Genomic DNA, 22053 nt, shown 5'->3' on the forward strand with positions numbered 1-22053 from the left:
CATGACCCAAAGACCCAAACTAATACATTATGTACTTACAGAATGTGTTGTAGCCTAATAATTACAAAACTATTTCTATGGAGTATTTATATCTGGGTCTTTTAAATCTGGTGTCCAATATTAATAAACGCCTGATGTAGAATTATTTTGGTCGCATTCCTTTGCACTACTATTGCAAAGAGCGCGTCAGTGCGCCTGCGTACTGCGTGGAGACGCAGCCCTTCCTGGTCACATGACACATGGGTGGCTGAAAACGCGTCCGTGGTCGCTGATTGTTGACAATATCATAATTTTCAGATGGCAGGTCAGTGATTCATATTTTGTGTCTTCAAATTAATAATTTTCCATGTTATTTTAATCACAAGGGAGATCATTTTAAGAGCCAGCTGCCGACAGATGTTTTTATCTCGTCAGGCCGGGTATTTGCCTATTTTTCTACCGTTAAAATGTACTATACGAGTACGGGACTGAAAGTATGTGGTGTGTGCTGTTATTGTTTTTTTTTTAATATATATATAGCTGGTATACGTGACAAAACTTTCCAGTTATCTAACCATGAGTCAGCATTTATCTGACTATTTCTCAACTTAGTGTATGATTAACTTATTACTATTTTACACAAGTGTTGGCAGATGCTTTCATCCAAAGCGACTTTCATGTGGTACCGAGTCCAGTACCTTTTAAGTTGGGAGTCAAACCACCACACCACTCCTATAGGTTCCTAATCTTTCATTAAAACCCCTCAATCCAGCCACTTATGTCACGTCATTGTGTGGTATAACATTTACAACTCCTACAGTTTATGTCACTCTAGGCAAGCTCGTGACTACTTCACAGGAAAGGGTGAATTTGCAGAAGTCAACTTTCGGGGTAAATGCCACTAGTTTCAAAAGTGACAAAAGTTCCATATCTTCAAAAATGTATTTCTAAACGTGTTTATATATTCTTACACTTACACCTATTAGTAACCTTATCCACTGTGTAAGCGCTTTATAAATACAATTTATTATTATATCATTTGACAATTATATACATTTCATTATTAATATTATACTTATATGATTATACTGAAAACTAGTCTGTCAGTAGTTAAAGGCTTTTGAGCACTCATTAATTTATGATAATTTTTTATGCATGTGTGAACGTCCAACATCTTTTTGTATTCAAAGAGGTCCAACGTTAACCATATAGATGAAACGATGAGGCAAACCAAACTGTTTAGGAGTATATTAGATAACGACGCAATTTAGTATTTCCTCTGTAATCTTTTTGTTGCTAGACATCATGCTGTCTTCTGGAAACAAGGCCTGTAGTAGATTAGGCTGTAGTTCCACAGGATTAGCTTGTTCTGGTCATATCTTCATGGTTTAGCGTGGAAAGAGGAAGTTTATTTTTCCTATTATTTGCTAAGCTCTCATTGTGAAAGTCGTCTATCATTAGAATGTTGAACCCCACCATGTTTGAACTAGATAGTGTACCGACTGGGATCTTTATCTAACAGCTAAAAGATACCCCACCTCACACCCCAATGCCCACAGCCTAACCTTTCCTCATCCTCGAGCCACGTACCCTAACTGCTCCTCAATGAAATGTATCTGAACCCTCTGGAAGTTTCCATGTATTAAAAACGTCTGCCGTCCCACTACACTCAGGCTGAGTCCCGAGAGTCATGTCTCTCCCAGCCCCTCGCTCCACCTCAGGGTTCACCTTCGAGTCGGCCGTGCACGCCGCCCACGTCCTGCGCCGTCTTGACGAGCAGCGGCGGCGGGACGCGCTGTGCGATGTCACCGTGGCGACGGGCGACCAGCACTTCCGCGCGCATGCCGCGGTCCTGGCCTCCTGCAGCGACTTCTTCCACGGGCGCGTCAGCGGCCTGACGGGGAGCCACGCCATCATCACCCTGCCAGACCAGGTCCGTTGGGTCACGGCGGAGCACGTGGCCGTGATGTCGTGATGATGTCGCCGTGATGTCGTGGTGATGTTGTGACGATGTCATGTTGATGTCATGATGATGTCGCCATGTTGTCATGATGTGCCATGATGTCGTCGTGTTGTGTCGCCTAGTGTATGCATGGGATCCTGGGAAATGTAGTCCCTTGACTTCTATGATAACTATATCACTATAAAGTGATTAATACACTGGTCTAACTCCCCCGCCACGGCCTTGAGAACATAACATGCGACTCTCTCGGAAAAAATGGTGATTTACATTTTTAAGATATTATAAAATGTTCTTTATTGATCCCAGACTGGATATAAATGGTTGGTTTAGGAAAAGATGTAGTTCGTTTTTTTTAGGTATCAGAGTACACTAGCATGGCCTCTTCATTCAAGAGAATGTTTCTCATCCCCAGGTTACGGCAGAAGGCTTTGAACCTCTGCTCCAGTTTGCTTACACCTCCAAGCTGCTCTTCACCAAAGACAACATCCATGCCATTCACCAGAGCGCCGAAGCCCTGGGCTTCCACAACATGGAGAGCGCCTGCTTCAACTTCCTCCTGCCCAAGTTCTCCAGCAGCCGAACCCCCGTCAAGGAAACTGACAGAAGAAGATGCTGTCAGACTAGGCCTCCCGCCCTTGAGCGTGGAATGAAGACCGGCGAAGCAGAGCGACGCGAAACCGTGCCTTCGGAAGACCCCCGGATCGCGTTCCCATCCCAGTGTCCCCTAAACCCCCTGCCCAGCACGGTGGGAGCAGAAGAAGAAGAAGAAGACGGGTTCTGTCTGGGGACCTACGCCTCTCGCATGCCAGGGATTACGGGCGAGGGTGTGTGTCCGATCCTGTCCCTGCCTTGCCCCGAGGCGACCGCCAACACCACAGCCACCACCACCAGCACCAGCACCACCACCAGCACCACCAGCACAGAGCCAGATCAACCCTCTTCGTTCTGCCAAAGAGACCTTCTGGATCTGGGTGGTGAGTCCGATGAACACACCCTGGACTTGCCGCTCTGCAGCCTTCGCTGCCCCATGTCCACCTCCTCCTCTCCGGCCCTGCTCAGTTTGACTCCTGCCGACCTCATGGATCCCGCCGGCGGTCCCACGGGCCCCAACAACCCCAACCAACCCGTGGAGACCATGGGCGCTGAGATCGAGTGCAGCCCTGCCTCTTGTTGCCTCGTCACGGCCGAGACCCACCGCGTCCCCCCCACGGCCGGGCTCCCGGAGCGGGGGGCGGCGGAGGGGGCGCGGTCCGGCGTGGCGGACAGATCCGGGCCGGACGACGTGGGGCTCCCGGAGCCCGCCGCGCTCCCGCCGGGCCTGGACCTCACCCAGGAGGACGTGGTGGCGTGCGGGCAGAGGAGCAGCGTGGAGAGGGAGGTGGCGGAGCACCTGGCGACGGGCTTCTGGCCCCACCTGGACCCGGCGGACCCCGGGGACCAGGGGACCATGGCCAAGGCGGCCGACTTCCACTGGCTGAAGCAGCTGGACCTGAGCTCCAGCACCGGGGACTGCCCCTTCCTCCGAGACCTGGGGGGCGTGGGGGACGTGCCTGGGGACGCGCCCGAGGCCGCGGCCGGCGTCGATAGCCTGTCGCTCTCGGAGAGGAGCCCCTACATGTCCTCGTCCCTGAACTCCGCCGACGACTCGGACGTGGACACGGAGGAGGACGACAAGGGCGGAGAAGTGGTGGCTGAGGTTTGTTTTTGACCTTGTTTGATCGTGTGTAGCGTTGGTTATTGCTGCTTTATAAAATAATATAAGCTTTCAGTCCAATAGATGGCACTATTCCATCTAGATAGACACTGTCGATGTTTAATTTGTAGGCACAGTTCATATTAAGTCTGGTGTGTCAGATAAACAGCTGTATCAGTGTGGGGTGGTGGGTTGGGAGTAGGGCTGACCAGAACCCGGGAGTTTAAACGAAGGGTGGAGGCAGTGGCTGCTATCGTTGTGACGGGGTCCTCTGCGTTCTCTGAGAATGTATCACAAACCGCTATGACGCATTAGTATCCCTGGCTGGAAGCTGAAGGTCCCCCTGTGGCCCCTGCAGGTGCAGCTGCCCTTCCCCGTGGACCTGATCTCCCGCCTGAGCCGCAGCGCCTTCCAGCAGCTCCTGCGGCAGCACCAGCTGACCGCCGAGCAGCTGGAGTTCGTCCACGACGTCCGCCGTCGCAGCAAGAATCGTGCGGCGGCGCAGCGCTGCAGGAAGAGGAAGCTGGACAGCATCCAGACGCTGGAGGTGGAGATCAATACACTGGTAAATACAGGGACTTCACACGCGGGGAGTATGCAGCACTTAGACACACGGTGGCGAGATTAGCCTACCGGGCCGTTACACCTTGTGTGTTGTAAACCAGGGGGCCGTTAAGGTGCTTGCACACACTGCCCCAAAACACGCAGACACACGCTTGTGATACATCGGGATGGAGGCCGAAGTTGGCCAACACGATTTAGCACTTTAGCAAAGAAGGTACTTCGTCAGGCAATAGCCAGCAACGGGTAATCCCACTGGCACGATGTTGGTGTTGGTAGTCGTTTGTTCGCGCAGTGTGCAAGGACCCCTTAAAAGTCCACCTAACATAGACCAATAGAGGGCGCCAGAGGCTGGTGTCTCGGTTGAAAGCAAACCTTATTCTACAACATACTGCACTCTTAGATTTAAAAAGTGAGCGAGTTGTATATAGAAAAGAGTCCTTGAATAATGAGTAGTTTTAATTTTTGGACTTTCAAGATTTAAAATGTTTTCATTATAAACAAATATTTATTTGATCTCAGGCATGTCAGCAGGCACTTGGTGACTGCTGCTAGTCGATTACTGTTCCTATAAGACACTTGTTTCTGTTCTTCAATTCTGTTCCTCCCCCCCAAGCAAGAGGAGAAGAAGCGGATGATGGAGGAGCACGTCCGGCTGGAGCAGGACCTGGGCACGGCCCGACAACACCTCTCCAAGTTCAGCAAGACCGTCAGCGAGCAGTCGGACCCCCAGCAAGACCACCTTCAGCTCCTCGCCAAGGTCTCCACCTCCGACTGCCCTGCGTCTTCCCTCCTCATGAAGCCCAGTCAAGAAGAACCGTTCCCCGACCCGGACCCCCAGGCGCTCCTTGGCATCCCGGGGGGCCCTCCACCCCCCTCGACGTGGAGCCCTGGCAGCGGGTTGCTCCGAACCCAGGACCATCAGGCCTTCAGCTGGGGGACGGAGGAGGAGGAGGCTGCAGGGTCTTCGGAGGCCTGACCCGTTCGCTGGTCCAGGCAGAAACGCCGGTCTTTGGCCGACGCCCTTTAGACTCAGGATGTGCTTGAGTCCAGAGAGGAGGACGAGGGGGGCGGTCTTAGAAAGGACTCCTCGTCCTCCTCCGTGGTGCTCCTGAATCCTGCGTGTTGAGACGGCACTGTATGATCTCTTTTTAGTTGGTCACTTTACTCTGCACAGGGAAGTTTCCCACCACTCGGTTGGTTTTATGCATTTCAGCACATTTGAAATGCAGAGAACAGTATTATATTTCTGATGTTTTATCTTTATAACGGTTGTGACGTCCTTGTACTTTTGAACGTGCACGTGTGCAAGAGGTTCCCTTTAAACAGTCTTCGGACACGTTTTAGTAAAACAGTTTTCTTCTCTCAGGGAAAAGTAGACCACCTCTGAAGAGATTATGGATGCAATTACTGTTTAAACTCTTCCTACTCTCTCACTATCTCTCACTTTCTCTCTCATGTGTAAAATGAAAGGCAAATTTTGTACATCAAATCTAACATATATATAGATAGGAGATCATATTATATGTCACATATTTTTATGACAACCACTTAACGTTGTCCTGCATTATCACCTAAACCACGTTATCATCGATTTTGGATGCAATGTCACAGCTGACGGATTTCTCCTCTGGGTAAATTGAATCTTGGATGTAGCATTTGAAGTATTAATTCTGGGAATTAGATACAATGCGTTTGGAAATGTTGAGTCTAGTTTGAAACGGTTTCACTGAGGAAATGTGTTACATTACATTGTTGTTTAAATATAGTTTACCGTAGTTAATGAACCATGTATTAAATGCCTGATATCCAGTATTCTGCTGGCCCGATATCACTGGACCGATTCGCAAATATCTGCAAGAGCAAATTAAACATGAGCTCGCAGATTCGTCTGGTTCCCTGGTTAGTATTCTTCCTCTGCGTAATACCTTTAAGTATCAATAAAAGTATTAACATAAAAAAATGTGCCCCCCTGACCCTGACACACAGCTGGAGGGAAAACCCATGTCAAATTAAACCTCCAACATGGCGGCCTGTTTATTAATCAATGACATCTCAAATGATCTGCAATCACACAAAACCAATGAAAAATTATAACATTCTATGTAAAGAATTTTAATAAATGTTTTAGCATTTTGGGTTAATATGCTAAAATTATGATTTTTCACGCTTTTGGAGTGGAGGGGATGTCTGGATGGGGGTTTGAAAGGGTGGTTGCATGTGAGAGGGGGCTAGTGGGCTGTCAGAAGGTGGGGTTGGAGAGGGTGGTGGCGTGGTTGGCGAGGAAGTTGGAGAGTGGTGCGGTTTGAGAGGGAGGTGGAGAAAGTTGTGGGGTAGGGTTAAGATGGTAGTGGTGGCTGGCAGGGTGGGGATGGGTGAGGAGAGGAGTGGTGGTGTGTGCAGTATGGCAGCAAGGTCAGAAGCCCGTAATCCCGTCCTCATTCATGGCAGATTAACGGCGCGCGCCGAGATGTGATTAAGAACGCAGGGCTGGAAGATTAAAGTCCACAGAAACAAAATGAAAGCAGTTAAACCCAATCCTGGAACTCATCAGATTCCCAAACCCTTAGACGGTCGTTACAACAAGAGATTAATGTAGAAAAAAAAACTCCCGACTCATATCTAACAGTCTCATCCCTCACCGAACATATTCTCTTTTCCTCTCAGAATGCGGTAGGTAATTATACCTTCCCCAGACCCTTTTTTTTTTTCGTTTTCTATTCGCTCATTTTTCTTCTTGGCACATTTTCGGATTGTGGAACGCTGTGACGGATTGCGGTAACAATACGCCTAATTGGAATAATCCTGGCATAATCCAGATTAGAGTGAAGGCCCAAATTCACAAAAATGTCAGTGTCATGTCACACTTGGGAATAAATGTCATACAGTGAAATCTTGAAAACTGTTTAGCCTACAGTACACTGGGTAGGCTGATCCACCATCATACATCTGGGACACTTCCACTTGTGATGTCCCCACTAAAATCTATCAGTGAAAATATCAAACTTTCTTCAACACATTGTTATAAAGGCCTTGATGGACCAGACATTGGGCGGACAGAGATAGAAGGAAATAGGACGTCAGGTGGGACTCAAACTTGCAGTCACGGCAAGGTGTATCGGCAACATGGTAAGCACACTAGTTGACTAAACCAAATACTATGAACTGTAGCGTCCGCGGCTGAAGGAACCCAGCAGACACATCTGATGCCTCACCAACTGTTGATCTCTTGATTCTTGACTGATTACAAAAGCAGGCCTGATTCTTTGCGTAATGCACAATTGTGTGGTGTGTGTGCGTGTGTGTGGAAGGGTGGTGTATCCCATTGAATGGATTATAGTGGAAAGGTCATAAACGTGTAATCTCAGGGCAGAATGTGAGACTAGTAGCGCAGCTAGCTCGCACTCTGCTCCCATGACAGACAGATTAGAGAACAGCTTGTTGTTCTCTGTCAGATTACCTTCACACGTCTTCGCTTGTTCCAGAGGTCTGACCCATTTACAGCGCTCCCGACGCCAACGGCAGCACCACGGCAACGCTGCATCCAGAATATTCTCGAACGTTGAATGTTTCTGATTAAGGGAAATTAATTGAGTGACTTTGAAACTGTCACAAAAAAGGGTACAGACACACGCATAAACACACAGAAAACGAAATGAAAATGAAATAGAGCAAGCGGTAAATAAAGGTAAAAATAAGTTTGTTGCATAACTTTAGTCGTTCTGAAACAATGCCAACATGACAAGAACATATACATGCATCTTCATATACGTCAATAATACAAAAAGAAGAAAAGCAAAAAGATTGACATTAAGAGATCTTTAAACAAAAATATTGACAAATTTCTTTTCAGAAAGAAATTGAAAAATAATAACATTCTGGTATTTGATGTTTTCTAAACAAACAATGAAATAACAATTGATATAATACCGTTGTCAGTCAAACCCAGGGAAATAATGATGTTTAGACCGTTTTTTTCAGAGCTGAGATACAGTCCAGTGTATTGACAACACTTTCCTACAGTATTCACTCTGGCGTATATTCCACACAAAACGTAAAAAAAGAAAAGAACGAAAAATCCAGGCTGAGCACCCGTCAGTCACAAACCATCGGCGGTCATAAATAGGGGAATGAACAGTTTCCAATTAAGAATATAAAGTCCATGTGCTCTACAACAAAACTACTTTTAAAACCACTAGTCTACCATAGTTATTTTTCTGATTGTAACACTGCAGTTCTTCAACATTCAAACTGGAATTCCCTTTCCGTCGGGGCTGCGACCCGTTCCCTCGGCTTGGCTCCGGGGAGTTCCTCCTCCTCCGAATCCGAACCGCCGACCGAGCACGATACAGACGTCCACGATGCCCTCGGGGGACCGCCGCGCCCGCGTGTTTGATCCTCCGTCTGAAAGTGTCGACGGAGGAGGGGGCGGAGAGCGCGAGGAGCCTGTCTAGTACTTGTTGTGCCACTCGCACTGTCCCACGCTCACCTCCTCGATGTCTAGGTTCTTGCGGGACTTGTAGATGAACTCCCCGATGGCCACGAACACCGAGAGCACCAGTCCGGCGGCGAGCACGATGAAGATGCCCCCGATGTTCTCCACGCCGAGGGCGCTCGCCTCCTTGCTGTCCTCCTCAGGACAGCCGTTCCCTCGCCACCACTTCTCCTTCATCATGTGCAGCTTCCCCTCCTCCTGCAGCTGGAGGATCGCTATGGTAACCTTGTCTCGGTAGGGAGACCCTAGACACACACACACATGCACGCGCACACACACACACCACACCACACACACACACACCACACACACACACACCCCCCCCCACACACACACACACACACACACACACACACACACACACACACACACACACACACACACACACACTCACACACACACAGGATGACAGGAAGCGGAGGCTCGGAATACTTTCAACTTCAGAGTGACGGATCTTGAAGTGTAAAATAGGAAATGAGACAAATGAGGCTCTGACTGTCTGACTTTTGAAATGCAAATGCAAAACAATGGTAAAGACAAATGTATTTTTACTCATCCACAAATTATACTCCGGTTTGGACTTTTTGTTCTCCAAGCAATCTGTTTTTTACCCTTATGTCTGTTTCATTTATATATTTAATTATGTGTGAACATACAGCATTACTTGCTTTCAAAAGCTGTATTATAATGTATCTTTACATTTATGTCCTACTCTGTTTCGTGTTTTGTGGCCATGTGAAACTCCCTGCGAAACACACTTTGTAACACTTCAGAAAGGTTCTCTATGAACGTAAAGTTTACCAAAATTATGATAATTAACGCAGTCATATCTCAACGTGAATCAGAACCAAACAGAGCTCCGGGCGTTATGGAGTCCTCACCGATGGGGGTCCCGACTCCGTACCCCTTGGAGTCGATGAGACCTCCGATCTGCGTGAGGTTGCAGTTCCTCTGGCTGATGTACTCGATGCTGGTGGACTCCATGAGGAGGGCATAGTCCGTGGTGAGCACGCGCTGGATCCCCTCGCGGTTGTTCTTCACCAGCGCGGTGTTCTTCCTGCTGCTCATGAACGCCCACATCTTCTCGTAGGTCGAGATCTTGGATTTCTGCAGAGGCGAGTATTTTACCGGGTGTCAAAGGTTTGTAAATGCAGTCGATCACTGCATTCTTTGCTAACTTTGTACCCGCTGATGGGCTTGTCTAAAGTCTTGCATTATCTAATTTTATTCTTATGTTGGGACTTTTCATCTCTTATATAAAATCGAAACATGAAACGCCATGTTTAAGACTCTGTACATTCCTTCAGTGTTAAGACCACCTCTAAAAAAGCCACTCCGACTGTGGTTGTTGTGAGGAAACGGCAGCAATTCATATGTTGAGACGGTGCTCATCGATAGCACACCGGTAACCCCGGGTTACCTTGAAGAAGGTCATGGTGGAGCCATCTCGCACGGCACCGTACTCGATCTTGGTCTGCTTGGCCAGGTCGTCGGCCGAGTCGATGGGCGAGTCCATCCTCTCCACGGTGAGGAAGGCGGCCAGGTTGGCGGTGTAGGAGGAGATGATGATGAGGGTGAAGAACCACCAGATGCCCCCCACAATACGCGTGGACAGGGCCTTGGGCATCAGCTCCGAACCTGGCGTGTTGGGGTGGGGTTCAGAGGTCAGGTTTGGGAGACTAGCGCTGGGTTTTTTCTACACCAATATCAGGGTTTCTGTTCCTCTACCAAATCAACCCTGTTTTTGTTAGCTCTTACTTTGAGTGACCAATGGGCCTTACTCACCTGCTGGCCATCTTGGTTCTCAGTTGCTCTTTAATGCAAGTCATTTTTAATATTATAATACGCAAGTCTGGGGGCGGTACCTTGCTGCATCAGAGCGCCAACGCCGAACCACACGCTGTTGATGAGCGTGAAGTTGTTCTCCACCACGTCAGAGTCGGGGTTACAGGGGTGGGGGTTGTACCACTCATAGGGGGTGAACCTGCAGGTACAATCACGCGCACACACACACACACACACACACACACACACACACACACACACACACACACACACACACACACACACACACACACACATACACACAAACAGTATGTCAAAAGGATGTCAGTCAGAAAAGAAAGTAAGATGTTCATATGAGAGCCTTTTCAGATGGACAGGGGGGACTTTTACTTTGAAGAACATAAGCTTTACTTATTGGAAGCTTTTAATTTATCATTTGAAATTTAAGGAAAATAATGTATAAAAAAAATTATGTGCTGCTTAAAACCACTTGCGTAACAAATGTTGTAATATACAGTAAATGTTTCTGTCAATCAAACAAATTTATTCAAATCAACTTTCAGGACTAACTTGGAGATAAGTTAGTCCTGAAGTAAACAGTAAACAGTGCCTCCCCTCTTCCTCAACTACAGTCAGCTGAACGGTGTCGAGGTGGAGGAGCTCAGACAAACAACATACCTGGCGATGACAAAGAGCACACAGCTGACCCCCAGACACGCCAGCAGCACATACATCCAGATGTCCGGGGACAGGGGGTTGAGGAAGGAGAACACCCCCGGGTTGGTGCCGTTGGGCTTATGGTAGAGGATGCTGATGCCCAGCGTCATGAAGGGCTTGGAGAAGTCGATCACCTTCTCCCGCACGTAGGTGATGGTCAGGGGGGCCACGGCCAGGTCCGCCACCTAGCATGGACCGAGGTACGTGAAGACATGGAGCCGGGGAAGGAAGGGGTGAGTGAATGTGGTAACAGCAGCAGGTGATTATACACACTGATATAAATATACATAAATGGTGGCTGGTTGGCCTAGTGGAGGGCTCCTTTGGTTTAGAAGTCCAGAAGGGAGAGACACCTGCCACACAGTTAGCAGAGTTAGCGATAACACTAGAATTAGCTTCGTCCTGAGCACCCTGTAGGCAGCACTACTTAAAGGGGACATATCATACCACCAGCTGTGAGTGTGATTAGCCATTACAAGCCGTTTTCAAAATGTGCAGCATTGTGACATCACAGGTGGGCGTGTCCATCTAGATGTGTGACGGATAGATGGACACGCCAACCTGTGATGTCACAATGCTGCACATTTTCAAACCTGCTTGTAATGGCTAATCACACTCACACCTGGTGGTATGAGATGTCCCCTTTAAAAAGGCAGGCAAGCAAGCTTGTAATAGGTAAACATTGTAATTCATGTCGACACCAATGATGGCTCTTCTCTGGCTCTATGTCTGTCAGGGATAACGATGAGCGTGTCCCTAACCGTTGGCTGGCACTATATAGTTTAGAGTAGGGCCTAGGTTTTGAAGATAACTGGCCCTTCCTGTGGGGCCGCCCTGTCGGAAACCTAACCAAGCCCCTCCCACACCAAGCCCCTCCCACACCCAGCCCCTCCCACACCCAGCCCCTCCCACTTCAAGCTCCCCCAGGTTAGGTTTCATGTCATTCTATTCCTCAGTTCCTAGGAAAGCCTTTTTCGGGGCCCCTGTTGGTGCACTCACCCAACAGGGAGGCTCCTGGTACTCACGTGGTCGATGAGCTCGCGCACCATGCCGTTCCACTCGCCCTTGTCGTTCTGAGCGCCGTACTTCCCGTCCGTCACCAGCTTGACCTCGTAGGCGAAGCCCAGGATGTTGGACAGCTCCTTGAGCAGGTCCAGGCAGTAGCCCTCGAAGCGGTCGTTCCCGTACAGTGGCTTGTCCGACTTCTTGTGCATCACGTACGGGTTCTCCTGCACCGCCACACAACAACATCAGGCTTCGGTGAAAACTAAAGTCAATGACGGATTTTATGTTGTCTACCATTGGGTTTGAAGATGACATGTTATAGCACCAGGTGTGATTGCGATTAGCCGCTACAAGTCGTTTTGAATATCTGCCTCTTCTGACATCAAACGTGGGCGTGTCCACCTAGATGTGTGCTGGATAGATCAGTCTACCAGCCTACCCAGTGGACTGTAGCAAACGTTACTCATCTATCCGTCAGACATCTAGGTGGACAAGCCACCACACCTGGTGGTATAATATGCCACCTCTAAATGTAAAAAACACACACACAATTTTTTTTATATGGTTTGTGGAGTGAGTGAAAAGATTAGGGCAAACCTTGTCTTATAGTAGGTGCTATCAGCCTATATTATTTTTATGTATGACATTCATAGTATGTATCTATATGCTCATGTGAACCAGTTTTGGATCATAGTATAATTTTAGATTAAGAAAGATTGACACATTGGATGCACCATTAAAGATACAAACGTTCATTTTCATACTGTAGGGTTATGTTCGTAGACAACCTTCTAAGGTTGTCTGTGTTGATGTGTTAGGTGTAATTCCTCTTAACGTGAGTATTTTGGGTCGTCCTACCAGAATGGTGGTGACTATCAGGGTCCGGTTGGCCATGGAGTCCGTCACGTTGGTGGAAGAGTCTTTGTTACTGTCCGTCAAATTAAGACCCGTTCCAGAATTCCACACTCCGATCTGCCCAAAAAAAAAAAAAAAATCAACAAAAAATGCAACAATTTTTATTACGATAGTCTTGTTGTGAAGGTGTCTGACTCCCCAGCACAAAGGTTCTGGGTTTGATCCCCCATGTCAGTCTACCTGCAGGCATCCTTGGGCAAGATGCCTCCTAACCCCCACCTCCTCCTTACTGTCATGCATCTACAATGTTTCACTGGAGGTGGCTTCGGATAAAAGAGTCTGCTAACATCAACTAAATGACTGAGTGTATATGAGAACTGTTACAAATCAGACACACACAAGACTCAGGAGGGAGCAGGAGAAGAGGGGAGGCGAGGATCCGTGACACAATGACACAATCACGCATCAGAACAACAAGGTGGGTTCACAAGCGTAAACACACCAGCAGACCAGACACTTGATGGTTCTGGCTTGCTGGGAAACAGGGGGTACAGGAAGGATTACTCAATAATAACACAATCAGAAGGTTTCCAATCATCACAGTACAAACCTTTTTCCACACTTTATTCAGGTGGCTGTTGCCCGCAATTGTCTTGCAGGAATAACGGAAAGAGAAGCAATTTAATTCACCTGATACCATGCAGTTCTTAAAGAGAATAATACAAACAACATTTCTACAGTAAATATGCTTTTCATCTCAGATTTTCATCTCCATTGTAAATTTTAAGATTTTTTAATGATTCTGATCACATTTTAACTTGAATACGTTCTGGACAGCTTTTAAAGGACAGTCTTGGTGATCAAACCATCGCAGTCGTCTCTCATGGTACACTTGGAAGGTGATTGTTCTTTGCAATTATTGCAACGAAAAACCAGGTCAATAAAATAATTACTAATCTAGGAGCTGGCAGAGACTATACATAAAACACAGTTATTTCCATTTTACGTAAAAAATAAAATTTATTCGCGAGATTGAATTTTTAAACTTCTGGGCTGTCACAATAAGTTCAACCAATCACAACCATGTATCTTTGTCACTTTGCATGAAACACCAAATACCCACGAGACCCACCCACTAATCTCCCTTGTCCGTGAACTGCCATTTGCTACACTATTTTACTCTTTGATCAAAAAGTGAAACTCCATCCTCATAGAATCCTCTAAACACAGAGGATATGTCGGTGGAAGAACGGACGGAGCTTGAGTTCATCTTCACAAGCGGTTGAAGTGGTTTGATCACAACGACCGGTACAGTCGTTTCATGTTTTTTACGGTCTTTACTACGCCTGGGGGAAGAGCAGCGGGTGACTCACCTTCTCCATGCCGTCCTCCTTCAGGCTGATGACGTCCAGATCAAACTCCTTGCGGAGGCCGTCCGTCTTGTTGATCATTATCTGTCCCGTCAGGCCGTTCCACTGCACCTGGTGAGGGAATAGCAACTTCTTCATCAGCTATATCCTATCACCATTAATCCTCTACATCATTATCGTTCTTTATCATCTGGAATATCATTATTTATCACCTGTATTATGAGTGACAAACTAATTTGAGGTTGAAGGCCATTATATACCAAAGCAAAAATACCCACTTCTTCTATACGAAAATATTAAATTCTTCATAAAGTTTGACGGTACATTTGTCAAAACTTTCCCTGTGGGTATCGTAATGGCAGGGAAAATATGTTACCTTTGTAGCACTACTTTCAGGGCTCAGTGCATTATTATTTCTTGTTCCAATACATCTTGAAAAATGATTTGTTCTGTAACAAGAATATGTCTTGTACAAAAGTACGTTGACTAATGAGTATGTTGATTAATTTGATACACTTGTTTTTCTGTTCTTTTTTTCATAGCCCTGCTATGATGATGTGGTTTGTGCTTATTTAAGCAATCGTTGTTTAAACTTTTCCACTGAATTGTACTGACATGTTTCTTTAATTTTGACACCCTTGATATCATATCACCTATCACATTGTTCTTCAGCATCTATATAAAATCATACCGTCTCATCTATAATATCTATAAAGTATGAGATAATACAGATGCTATATCATCTTATTCTTTACAAGCTATGACAAGAAGAAAACGACATAAATGTCCCAAAAAAACACTCTGTATAATGTGTAAAAACTGAACAAATGAACATGGTATGATTAACATGTGGGATGAAAATACTTGACAAATTGAATTGCATTCTAATTAGTTTCATTTGCAGAGGGGAATTGTACTAAATTAGCATTCTGTTGAGGTTACAGAGCTTGGTTCTCCCCTAATTATTCCTAAAATGTTGTTATCAGAATGCTGTATAAAGGGCAGAGACATGCTGGATGTCTGAGTTTAATCTGAAAAAGATTAAAGAATATTAAGTAAAGCAATGGGAGGGGGGGATGGAGCCTGGGGGCGTGGTCTAGTTTTGCTTGCAGAGCAGTGATTGGGCGACGGAGAGATCAAAGGTACTGGAGTGAGCAGATGATGAAGTACATTCAGTCAAACATCCAATCAGCCAGCTTCTCGGTTACTCATCCCAGAACTTGCCGGAAATAATCTGTTCCAAACCATCTGATTGGACAGATGTTTTAATCAGTGCTCGGCCCTCCCGGTTTGCAAATATCTTACAATATGATTAGGATCACACACAAAGATGCAAACACACACACACACACACACACAGACACACACACACACACACACACACACACACAAACAAACAAATCTAGACAGCCACAAACAAACAAACACACCCAAGTCTATACACACACACACACACGCATAAATCTAGTCACACACACACTCATGACAATATAAACACTCCCAAACACATACACACACAAATACACACACAGTACGAAATGTGGACATTCACAAACAAATAAACATATATATCTTTACACACAAACACATCCACAGATCAACACGCAGACATGTAGATCAATACTTTCACCAATAAAGACCAGGATCAATTGAAGGTAAAATCCAATCCAGTAGTTAAGGGGGAGACTTTCAAAATTAAATAACTCAAAAACAGTGCAATCTAAATGTTAGTGTTGATAAGAAGATTCTTGGAAACAGAAATATATCAGTTATAAGATGTGATTTTATTGATCACATCATTGAAATCACTAATGCTGCGCATTTACTACAGATTAGCCAGGTTATCGTATCTAGGAGCTAGGTGGAGTGTTACACTTTGGGACTTTAATGTTGCAGCATCAGAAGCAATCCTTATCAGCGAGGGCCTAATGAAGGGCGCTGTCATTATAACTATTCTGAGTTCTTCTGATGAAGCCACTGGGAGCTGTTAGGCCGTTGATGACGCTGCTAGCGTGCAGAAGGGGAGACTGAAAAGGTCTCATTGCACACAAACAATGTCACCGCAAACATCTGCTCCCACCACCACACCAGACAGACACACACTCCCTCGTCTCTCATTAAGTTCCTGTGTGTAAAGCCGTACAAATCAAGTCTGTCTCTCTCTCTCTTTCTCTCCCTCTCGCCCACTCTCTCCCTCTCGCTCTCTTTATCTCCTGATTGTTGAGAGAAGAGAATGAACTGATCAGACCGATGCTAAGCCCTTTGACCCTGGCCCCCTGCCCACGCCTTTGAACGGATCTCAGCTGTAAGTGTAGTGAGCCGGGTTTGATTCTGACCTGTGTGGTCCTCTGCTTCGCTCACTCTCTTTATAAACCAATCCTGTCTACCTTCACTGTCCTGTCTATGAAGGCCACGACAACAACAAAATGAGGACTATTCAAGTATACAATTGTTTGTTAATAACAAGAGGGTTCAATCGAAGATCGAGTGAAGATCTGCAGAGATTTGATGTGCTGTTTCTGAACAGAATCATTCGTCTAGATAGATTTGAATAAATAAGAAGAGAATATTACAGGAGAAGGGTCCATCATTTTCAATTGAAAACAGGTTTTCGTAAGTAGGCCAGTGTCATTGAGGGGACATGGTGCGGTAGCTTTCATAGGTTACTCTATTGCTACAAATTTTACCACCAGATGTGATACAACCCATTTAAAAAAACAACCCAATAGTTACATCCGACGCGGGGGTGTCCACCTAGGTCTATGCTAGAAAGATCATAGGTGCCAGCCGACCCAGTGGTAGGTATCTACCCATCAAATATCTGGGTGGGACACCACCACTTGTGATTTCAAAAATATATTGCTATTGAAATGGCTTGCAATTGCTATTCAACGTCACACCTGGTGGTGATGCTGCATGTTTGCATCCACAGTGAATTAATGTTGTGGGGAAAATATAGAGAAAATGGATGTGGATAACTTTCACAATTACTCTTTTTGTCATTCAAGATGCATGATCAGACCAAAAATGTGTCAATTCAATTGTAGTAAGACAAACGCTATATTGGCAGGTTGAATCACCATGCAGAACACGCCCACTTCATTCCGTGGCCAACTTGGTCCTCGTCCATTAGACGCTAAATACTAGTGTTAGCCCCTGCCCGTTTGCCCCCAAGATCCTTGGACCATTTACTTTTAAATTACAATTTCATAAACTTCATTGTACATATACCGTTTTGTTTTACCGTTTTGTCTTGCCTACCTTGCACTATTCAGAATTATTTTGCACTATTTAGAACTAGCTTTTTGTAAATCAAATTGTATCCTTTTGTACCTACTGCACCGTGGGTCAGAGACAAATGCAATTTAGATTGCTCCATTTGTCTTGCACATATTTGGTAATGGGCAATATCTCTGACTTTGTCTTTGACTTTGACTTAGCATAGATACTAGCATTAGCATAAAGTACAGTGCAGCTCATCAGACCATCGTCTCTCCTGGCCCGCGTTAAGGCGTGACTATTGGCCGGTCTCCCGCTGCGAGCGGCCTCACCTCCTTCAGCAGGTTGATGAAGCGCGATCCGAAGCGCCAGGGCTTGTGACGGTGGCACTGCAGCGAGCTGACGGTGAGCTGGGCCGCTCGCTGGGCCGCCACCGCCACCATGTACACCGCGTCGTACATCAGAGCCGCCTCCGTCTGGGAGACACCCACACACACACAAACATGGAATACACACACACACACACATACATGAAATACACACACACCCACACACACATAAACATGGAATACACACACACACACACATACATGAAATACACACACACCCACACACACATAAACATGGAATACACACACACACACACGTACATGAAATACACACACACCCACACACACATAAACATGGAATACACACACACACACACACATAAACATGGAATACACACACACACACACACACATACATGAAATACACACACACCCACACACACATAAACATGGAATACACACACACACACATATACATGAAATACACACACACACACAGGCATGCACACGCACAGGCATTCACACGCACACGTACACACAGGAACGCACACACACACACACACACAAATATACACATCCAGAATGCACAAACATACTCACATACACACACATATATACTTGAAATACACAAAGACACACACGCATCAACACACACACAGGCATGTACACACACACATGCACGCACATACACAAATGTAAGTGCGCACACACACACACAAAGATACACATACAAAATACATAAACACATACATAAACATACACACACACAAAAATATACACATAGACACATACACATACACACACACTCATACACAGAACATATTTATAGTTCAATAAGTAATTAATCAAATGTTGCTAAAGCATTCAATCACAATACGAGTCATTACATTTGCTGTGCTGTTAACAAAACAACGTTATAAATCAATCAACAAAGTCAGACACCAACACTATTAATCGGTTGTACTCCACGTCCCACGTGACCTGAACGCACCATCAGGGACCACTCACCGTCATCATGCCCTCCATCATGCCGCTCTCCACCTTGGCGGGGGCCTGCAGCCGCTCCATGGCCCAGCGCTCCACCACCGACCCCACCGCCGGGCTGTCGATGTTCAGCAGCCGGAAGCCCGTCATGTTGACGCCGCTGTAGCGGTACGGCTCCAGGTCCAGGGAGAACAGGTCCTGGAGAGGTCCGACAACGCAAAGAAAACACAAATCAACCCCCCCGAAAAATAACAAAATAACGGGAAGAGGAGCAGAGTTAGCGTCAGTGTAATCTGGGATCCAGCAGTCTTACTAGGCTATAGCCGAACTGCTCGGGGAATCAGTATCATAGAAGTGTTAGCATCAGTAGCACAGGTGCTGACGCTAACAATGCTAGCATTAGAAGCTCAGCTGTATTGGCGAAAGTAACTCAGCAGCACAGAACTGTTTGCATTAGTCAGACAGCTGCATTACCATTAGCAGTAGTGCATCACCATTATCATTATCATCATTTAGCTTGTGCATTTAGCATTAGTCCCACAGCAGAAGCAGTAGCATTAAGAGAACAACTGCATCAGTAGTACTGTAGCATCGGTAACACTGGGGAGTTATCAACATTTTAGCATCAGCAGCACAGTGATCTCAGAATCCTTTATTTTGGCGATGCTAGCAACAGCTGCGCATCCGTGTGTGCCTCAACCTTACACATGGCTTCCTCTTCTTATCTACTCTCATCTTTCAGTCTATGGCTTTAACACACCACAAGGGTAAAGGGACACTTGATTACAGCTGTGTAACAATATATTAAGACCTAAGGAATTTGGGACATGCAGAGTATATCCAACAATCAGATTACGAAACAAACCACAGATGTCTGAGTTCAGACCTCCACGCAATCTACACACAGTACAGCGCGCAGTTCAGCACGGCCAGAGACTCTGCGAGCCAGGATTAAAACCCAGGGCTTTAATTAAACGGATGGAACAGAGTGTAAGACCACAGACCGACCACAGTATATACCAATCCCAATTTTTAAACAGGAAAAAAACAGATGTTTAACGCTGTTGCACAATTGACAAGTGGACGTTGAGGGTTTGGTAGGGAAGTGGTGGTGTTGCTTTAATCTGGGAACCAGACAAATCTGCAAGCTCATGTTTTATTTTGCTCTGGAATATGCATCTGGCCGCCCCGTCCGTTCCAACTGATTTCTAGCAGACTAGACTTGGCCAGGGTCCTGGCCAATCAAAAACGTTTAACAAATATAGGGCAGGTTTAATACAATGACTGTACAGAGAACGCCCAATGGGAGCGCAGTTGAGGGAGTTTCATTCAACAGGCAAGATGGCTGCCGTCAAAGTGTCAACCGTTTCGTTGCTCTGATTGGTTGTAGTTCAATCTAATTGCGTCCAGAGGCATTTTGGTCAGTGCCCGTTGATAACGACCCCTGGGAACAGAGAGGTTCCAGTCAAATTCACCAATTGGTCTGGCGACGTTAGGCTAGGTGTTTCTTACCAAAGTGGTGAAAAAGAAGTGGTAGTATTCTGTCATCATACCCATGGACAGGATCTAGAGGAGGAAAGACAGGAAGTCATATTTACAGAGAACAGAACCAATCAAGTAATAATTCAACTTCTCCACCACCCCTCCCAGCCCCGGCCATCCATTCTCACCAATTACCACAGTCCAGGGGTGACTTTCTCAATACAGAATACTTGTTTTCGATTGGTTGGCTGCACACAGCCGACGTGGTTAGCATTAACGAGTTAGCGCACTGTGCATTTTAGTGTCTCAATTTGCTCATGTTGTGTTCATGTGGGGTTTTCCAATTAATCCCGCTTCTGCCCTGGAAACAGGCTCGGCTTGGATTTGGGAAATTGGACATTGGATTTCAGAAGGGATAGAATTTGACTAATCTCGTGCATAGTGGATATTACTCAGAAAGCAATGCAAAATAAAATAACAAAAAATGGGCATATGTTCCACTGAAGTGGAAAATACAATTTTGAAAGGGGAGATTGAAGATGGCACGAAACTATGAGGCGTCAGGATACACACCCATAAGACAGACAATAGCTGGCAGGGTATTTCAACCAAGAAGGAGGTTTTAATCGCTGTTTTGGCTTACTCCTACTATTCCAAGTCAATATCTTCGTACTATTGTGTAGCCTACAGATAAAAATATCTCAAATCAAGGAAGCAATAACTTGAATCTACACCCTTTAAAGAAAGGTAGTGGATGCGCCTAAGATAAGATAAAATAAAATAAGTCTTTAATAATCCTTGAGGATCATTTCTGGTGTGGCACTGCAGCCTTAAAAGGAAAACAAACAGAATGTAGGAATGCAAATCAGATTTTATGAATTCAAATGTAATATCAACAAGACATGGAAATGTCTCAAATCAAGGAAGCAATTGTGTCATCAAGGAAGCAATTGTGTCGACGGCACACCATTGCGGACCGACCAGTGCATCATGGGAGTTTTAGTCTCACCTGTTTGAGGACATCGGCAGAAGTTTGGTAGGAGCAGTCGAAGATGACGTAGAACTCCTTCCCCTTCTTCATCTCCTTGAGCAGTGGCCGGGCGTCCTTACTGCCCTGGGGGAGCTGACGGATCTTAATCTTGATGCTGTATCTCGACGGAGCTTTGATCAACTCTTGCAGCCGAATCAGACCTGGAATCACACAGATAGACACATGCAGCCCCCCAGTGTCAGGATGTGGGCTCAATTCACACACACAATTAAGTACCCATGAAGGGACTAGTGGGGACTTAATCATTCATCAATCAATCATCTGTCGTGGAACAGTTGTTTTAAATTAATGAGTTTGACGATTGTTTCTTTACTCCGGTCATATCTTATACAGTTGCTTTTTTTTCTTTTTTCTTTTCACCACTATCCCCATTCTCTTCATCATCATCATCACCAGCACCATCATGATCATCATCATCATCATGACCACAACCACCATCTTATCGTCATCATCATCATCATCATCATCATCATCTTTACCATCTCAACCCTCATCTCACCACCACCACCATCATCATCATCATCTTTACCATCTCAACCCTCATCTCACCACCACCACCATCATC

At 45.8% G+C, this 22053-nt stretch overlaps 2 protein-coding genes across 5 annotated transcripts in view; one reads left to right on the forward strand and one right to left on the reverse strand.

Annotated features, from left to right (window-relative positions):
- The first annotated feature begins 223 nt into the window (after window positions 1-223).
- Window positions 224-6340, forward strand: LOC307072581 (transcription regulator protein BACH1-like). 2 transcript variants are annotated; one of them, XM_079731931.1, is made up of 5 exons: window positions 224-304; window positions 1653-1912; window positions 2355-3638; window positions 3994-4200; window positions 4813-6340. In XM_079731931.1, the coding sequence occupies exons 2-5, from the start codon at window positions 1670-1672 to the stop codon at window positions 5173-5175; spliced, it is 2097 nt and encodes a 698-aa protein (XP_079588057.1). In that variant the 5' UTR covers window positions 224-304; window positions 1653-1669; the 3' UTR covers window positions 5176-6340. The 2 variants fall into 2 exon arrangements, with proteins under 2 accessions (XP_079588057.1, XP_079588058.1); XM_079731932.1 differs by lacking the exon at window positions 224-304 and adding an exon at window positions 384-870.
- Window positions 6341-8646: 2306 nt separating this feature from the next.
- LOC307072579 (glutamate receptor ionotropic, kainate 1) overlaps window positions 8647-22053 on the reverse strand; it is a gene marked incomplete at both ends in the record, with an annotated part of 24156 nt that continues 10749 nt past the window's right edge. Inside the window, 13 exons of one of the 3 annotated variants that reach the window (XM_079731927.1) lie at window positions 8647-8936; window positions 9573-9798; window positions 10112-10329; window positions 10557-10675; window positions 11155-11378; window positions 12219-12422; window positions 13057-13170; window positions 13664-13705; window positions 14427-14534; window positions 17975-18118; window positions 18980-19153; window positions 20468-20521; window positions 21447-21628. In XM_079731927.1, the coding sequence (XP_079588053.1) occupies window positions 8647-8936; window positions 9573-9798; window positions 10112-10329; window positions 10557-10675; window positions 11155-11378; window positions 12219-12422; window positions 13057-13170; window positions 13664-13705; window positions 14427-14534; window positions 17975-18118; window positions 18980-19153; window positions 20468-20521; window positions 21447-21628 (2099 nt within the window). Of the gene's footprint in view, window positions 8937-9572; window positions 9799-10111; window positions 10330-10556; window positions 10676-11154; window positions 11379-12218; window positions 12423-13056; window positions 13171-13663; window positions 13706-14394; window positions 14535-17974; window positions 18119-18979; window positions 19154-20467; window positions 20522-21446; window positions 21629-22053 lie in introns of all 3 variants that reach the window. The other 2 variants (XM_079731926.1, XM_079731928.1) reach the window with 2 other exon arrangements.

The sequence above is a fragment of the Pollachius pollachius genome (assembly GCF_949987615.1).
Source record: "Pollachius pollachius genome assembly, chromosome: 3".
Classification (NCBI taxonomy): domain Eukaryota; kingdom Metazoa; phylum Chordata; class Actinopteri; order Gadiformes; family Gadidae; genus Pollachius; species Pollachius pollachius.

Coding starts and splice junctions, on each gene's coding strand:
- LOC307072581 (XM_079731931.1), top strand. CDS start 1,670: ATGTCTCTCCCAGCCCCTCGCTCCACCTCAGGGTTCACCTTCGAGTCG. Junction 3,639..3,993: donor GCGGAGAAGTGGTGGCTGAG/GTTTGTTTTTGA, acceptor TGGCCCCTGCAG/GTGCAGCTGCCCTTCCCCGT. Junction 4,201..4,812: donor AGGTGGAGATCAATACACTG/GTAAATACAGGG, acceptor CTCCCCCCCAAG/CAAGAGGAGAAGAAGCGGAT.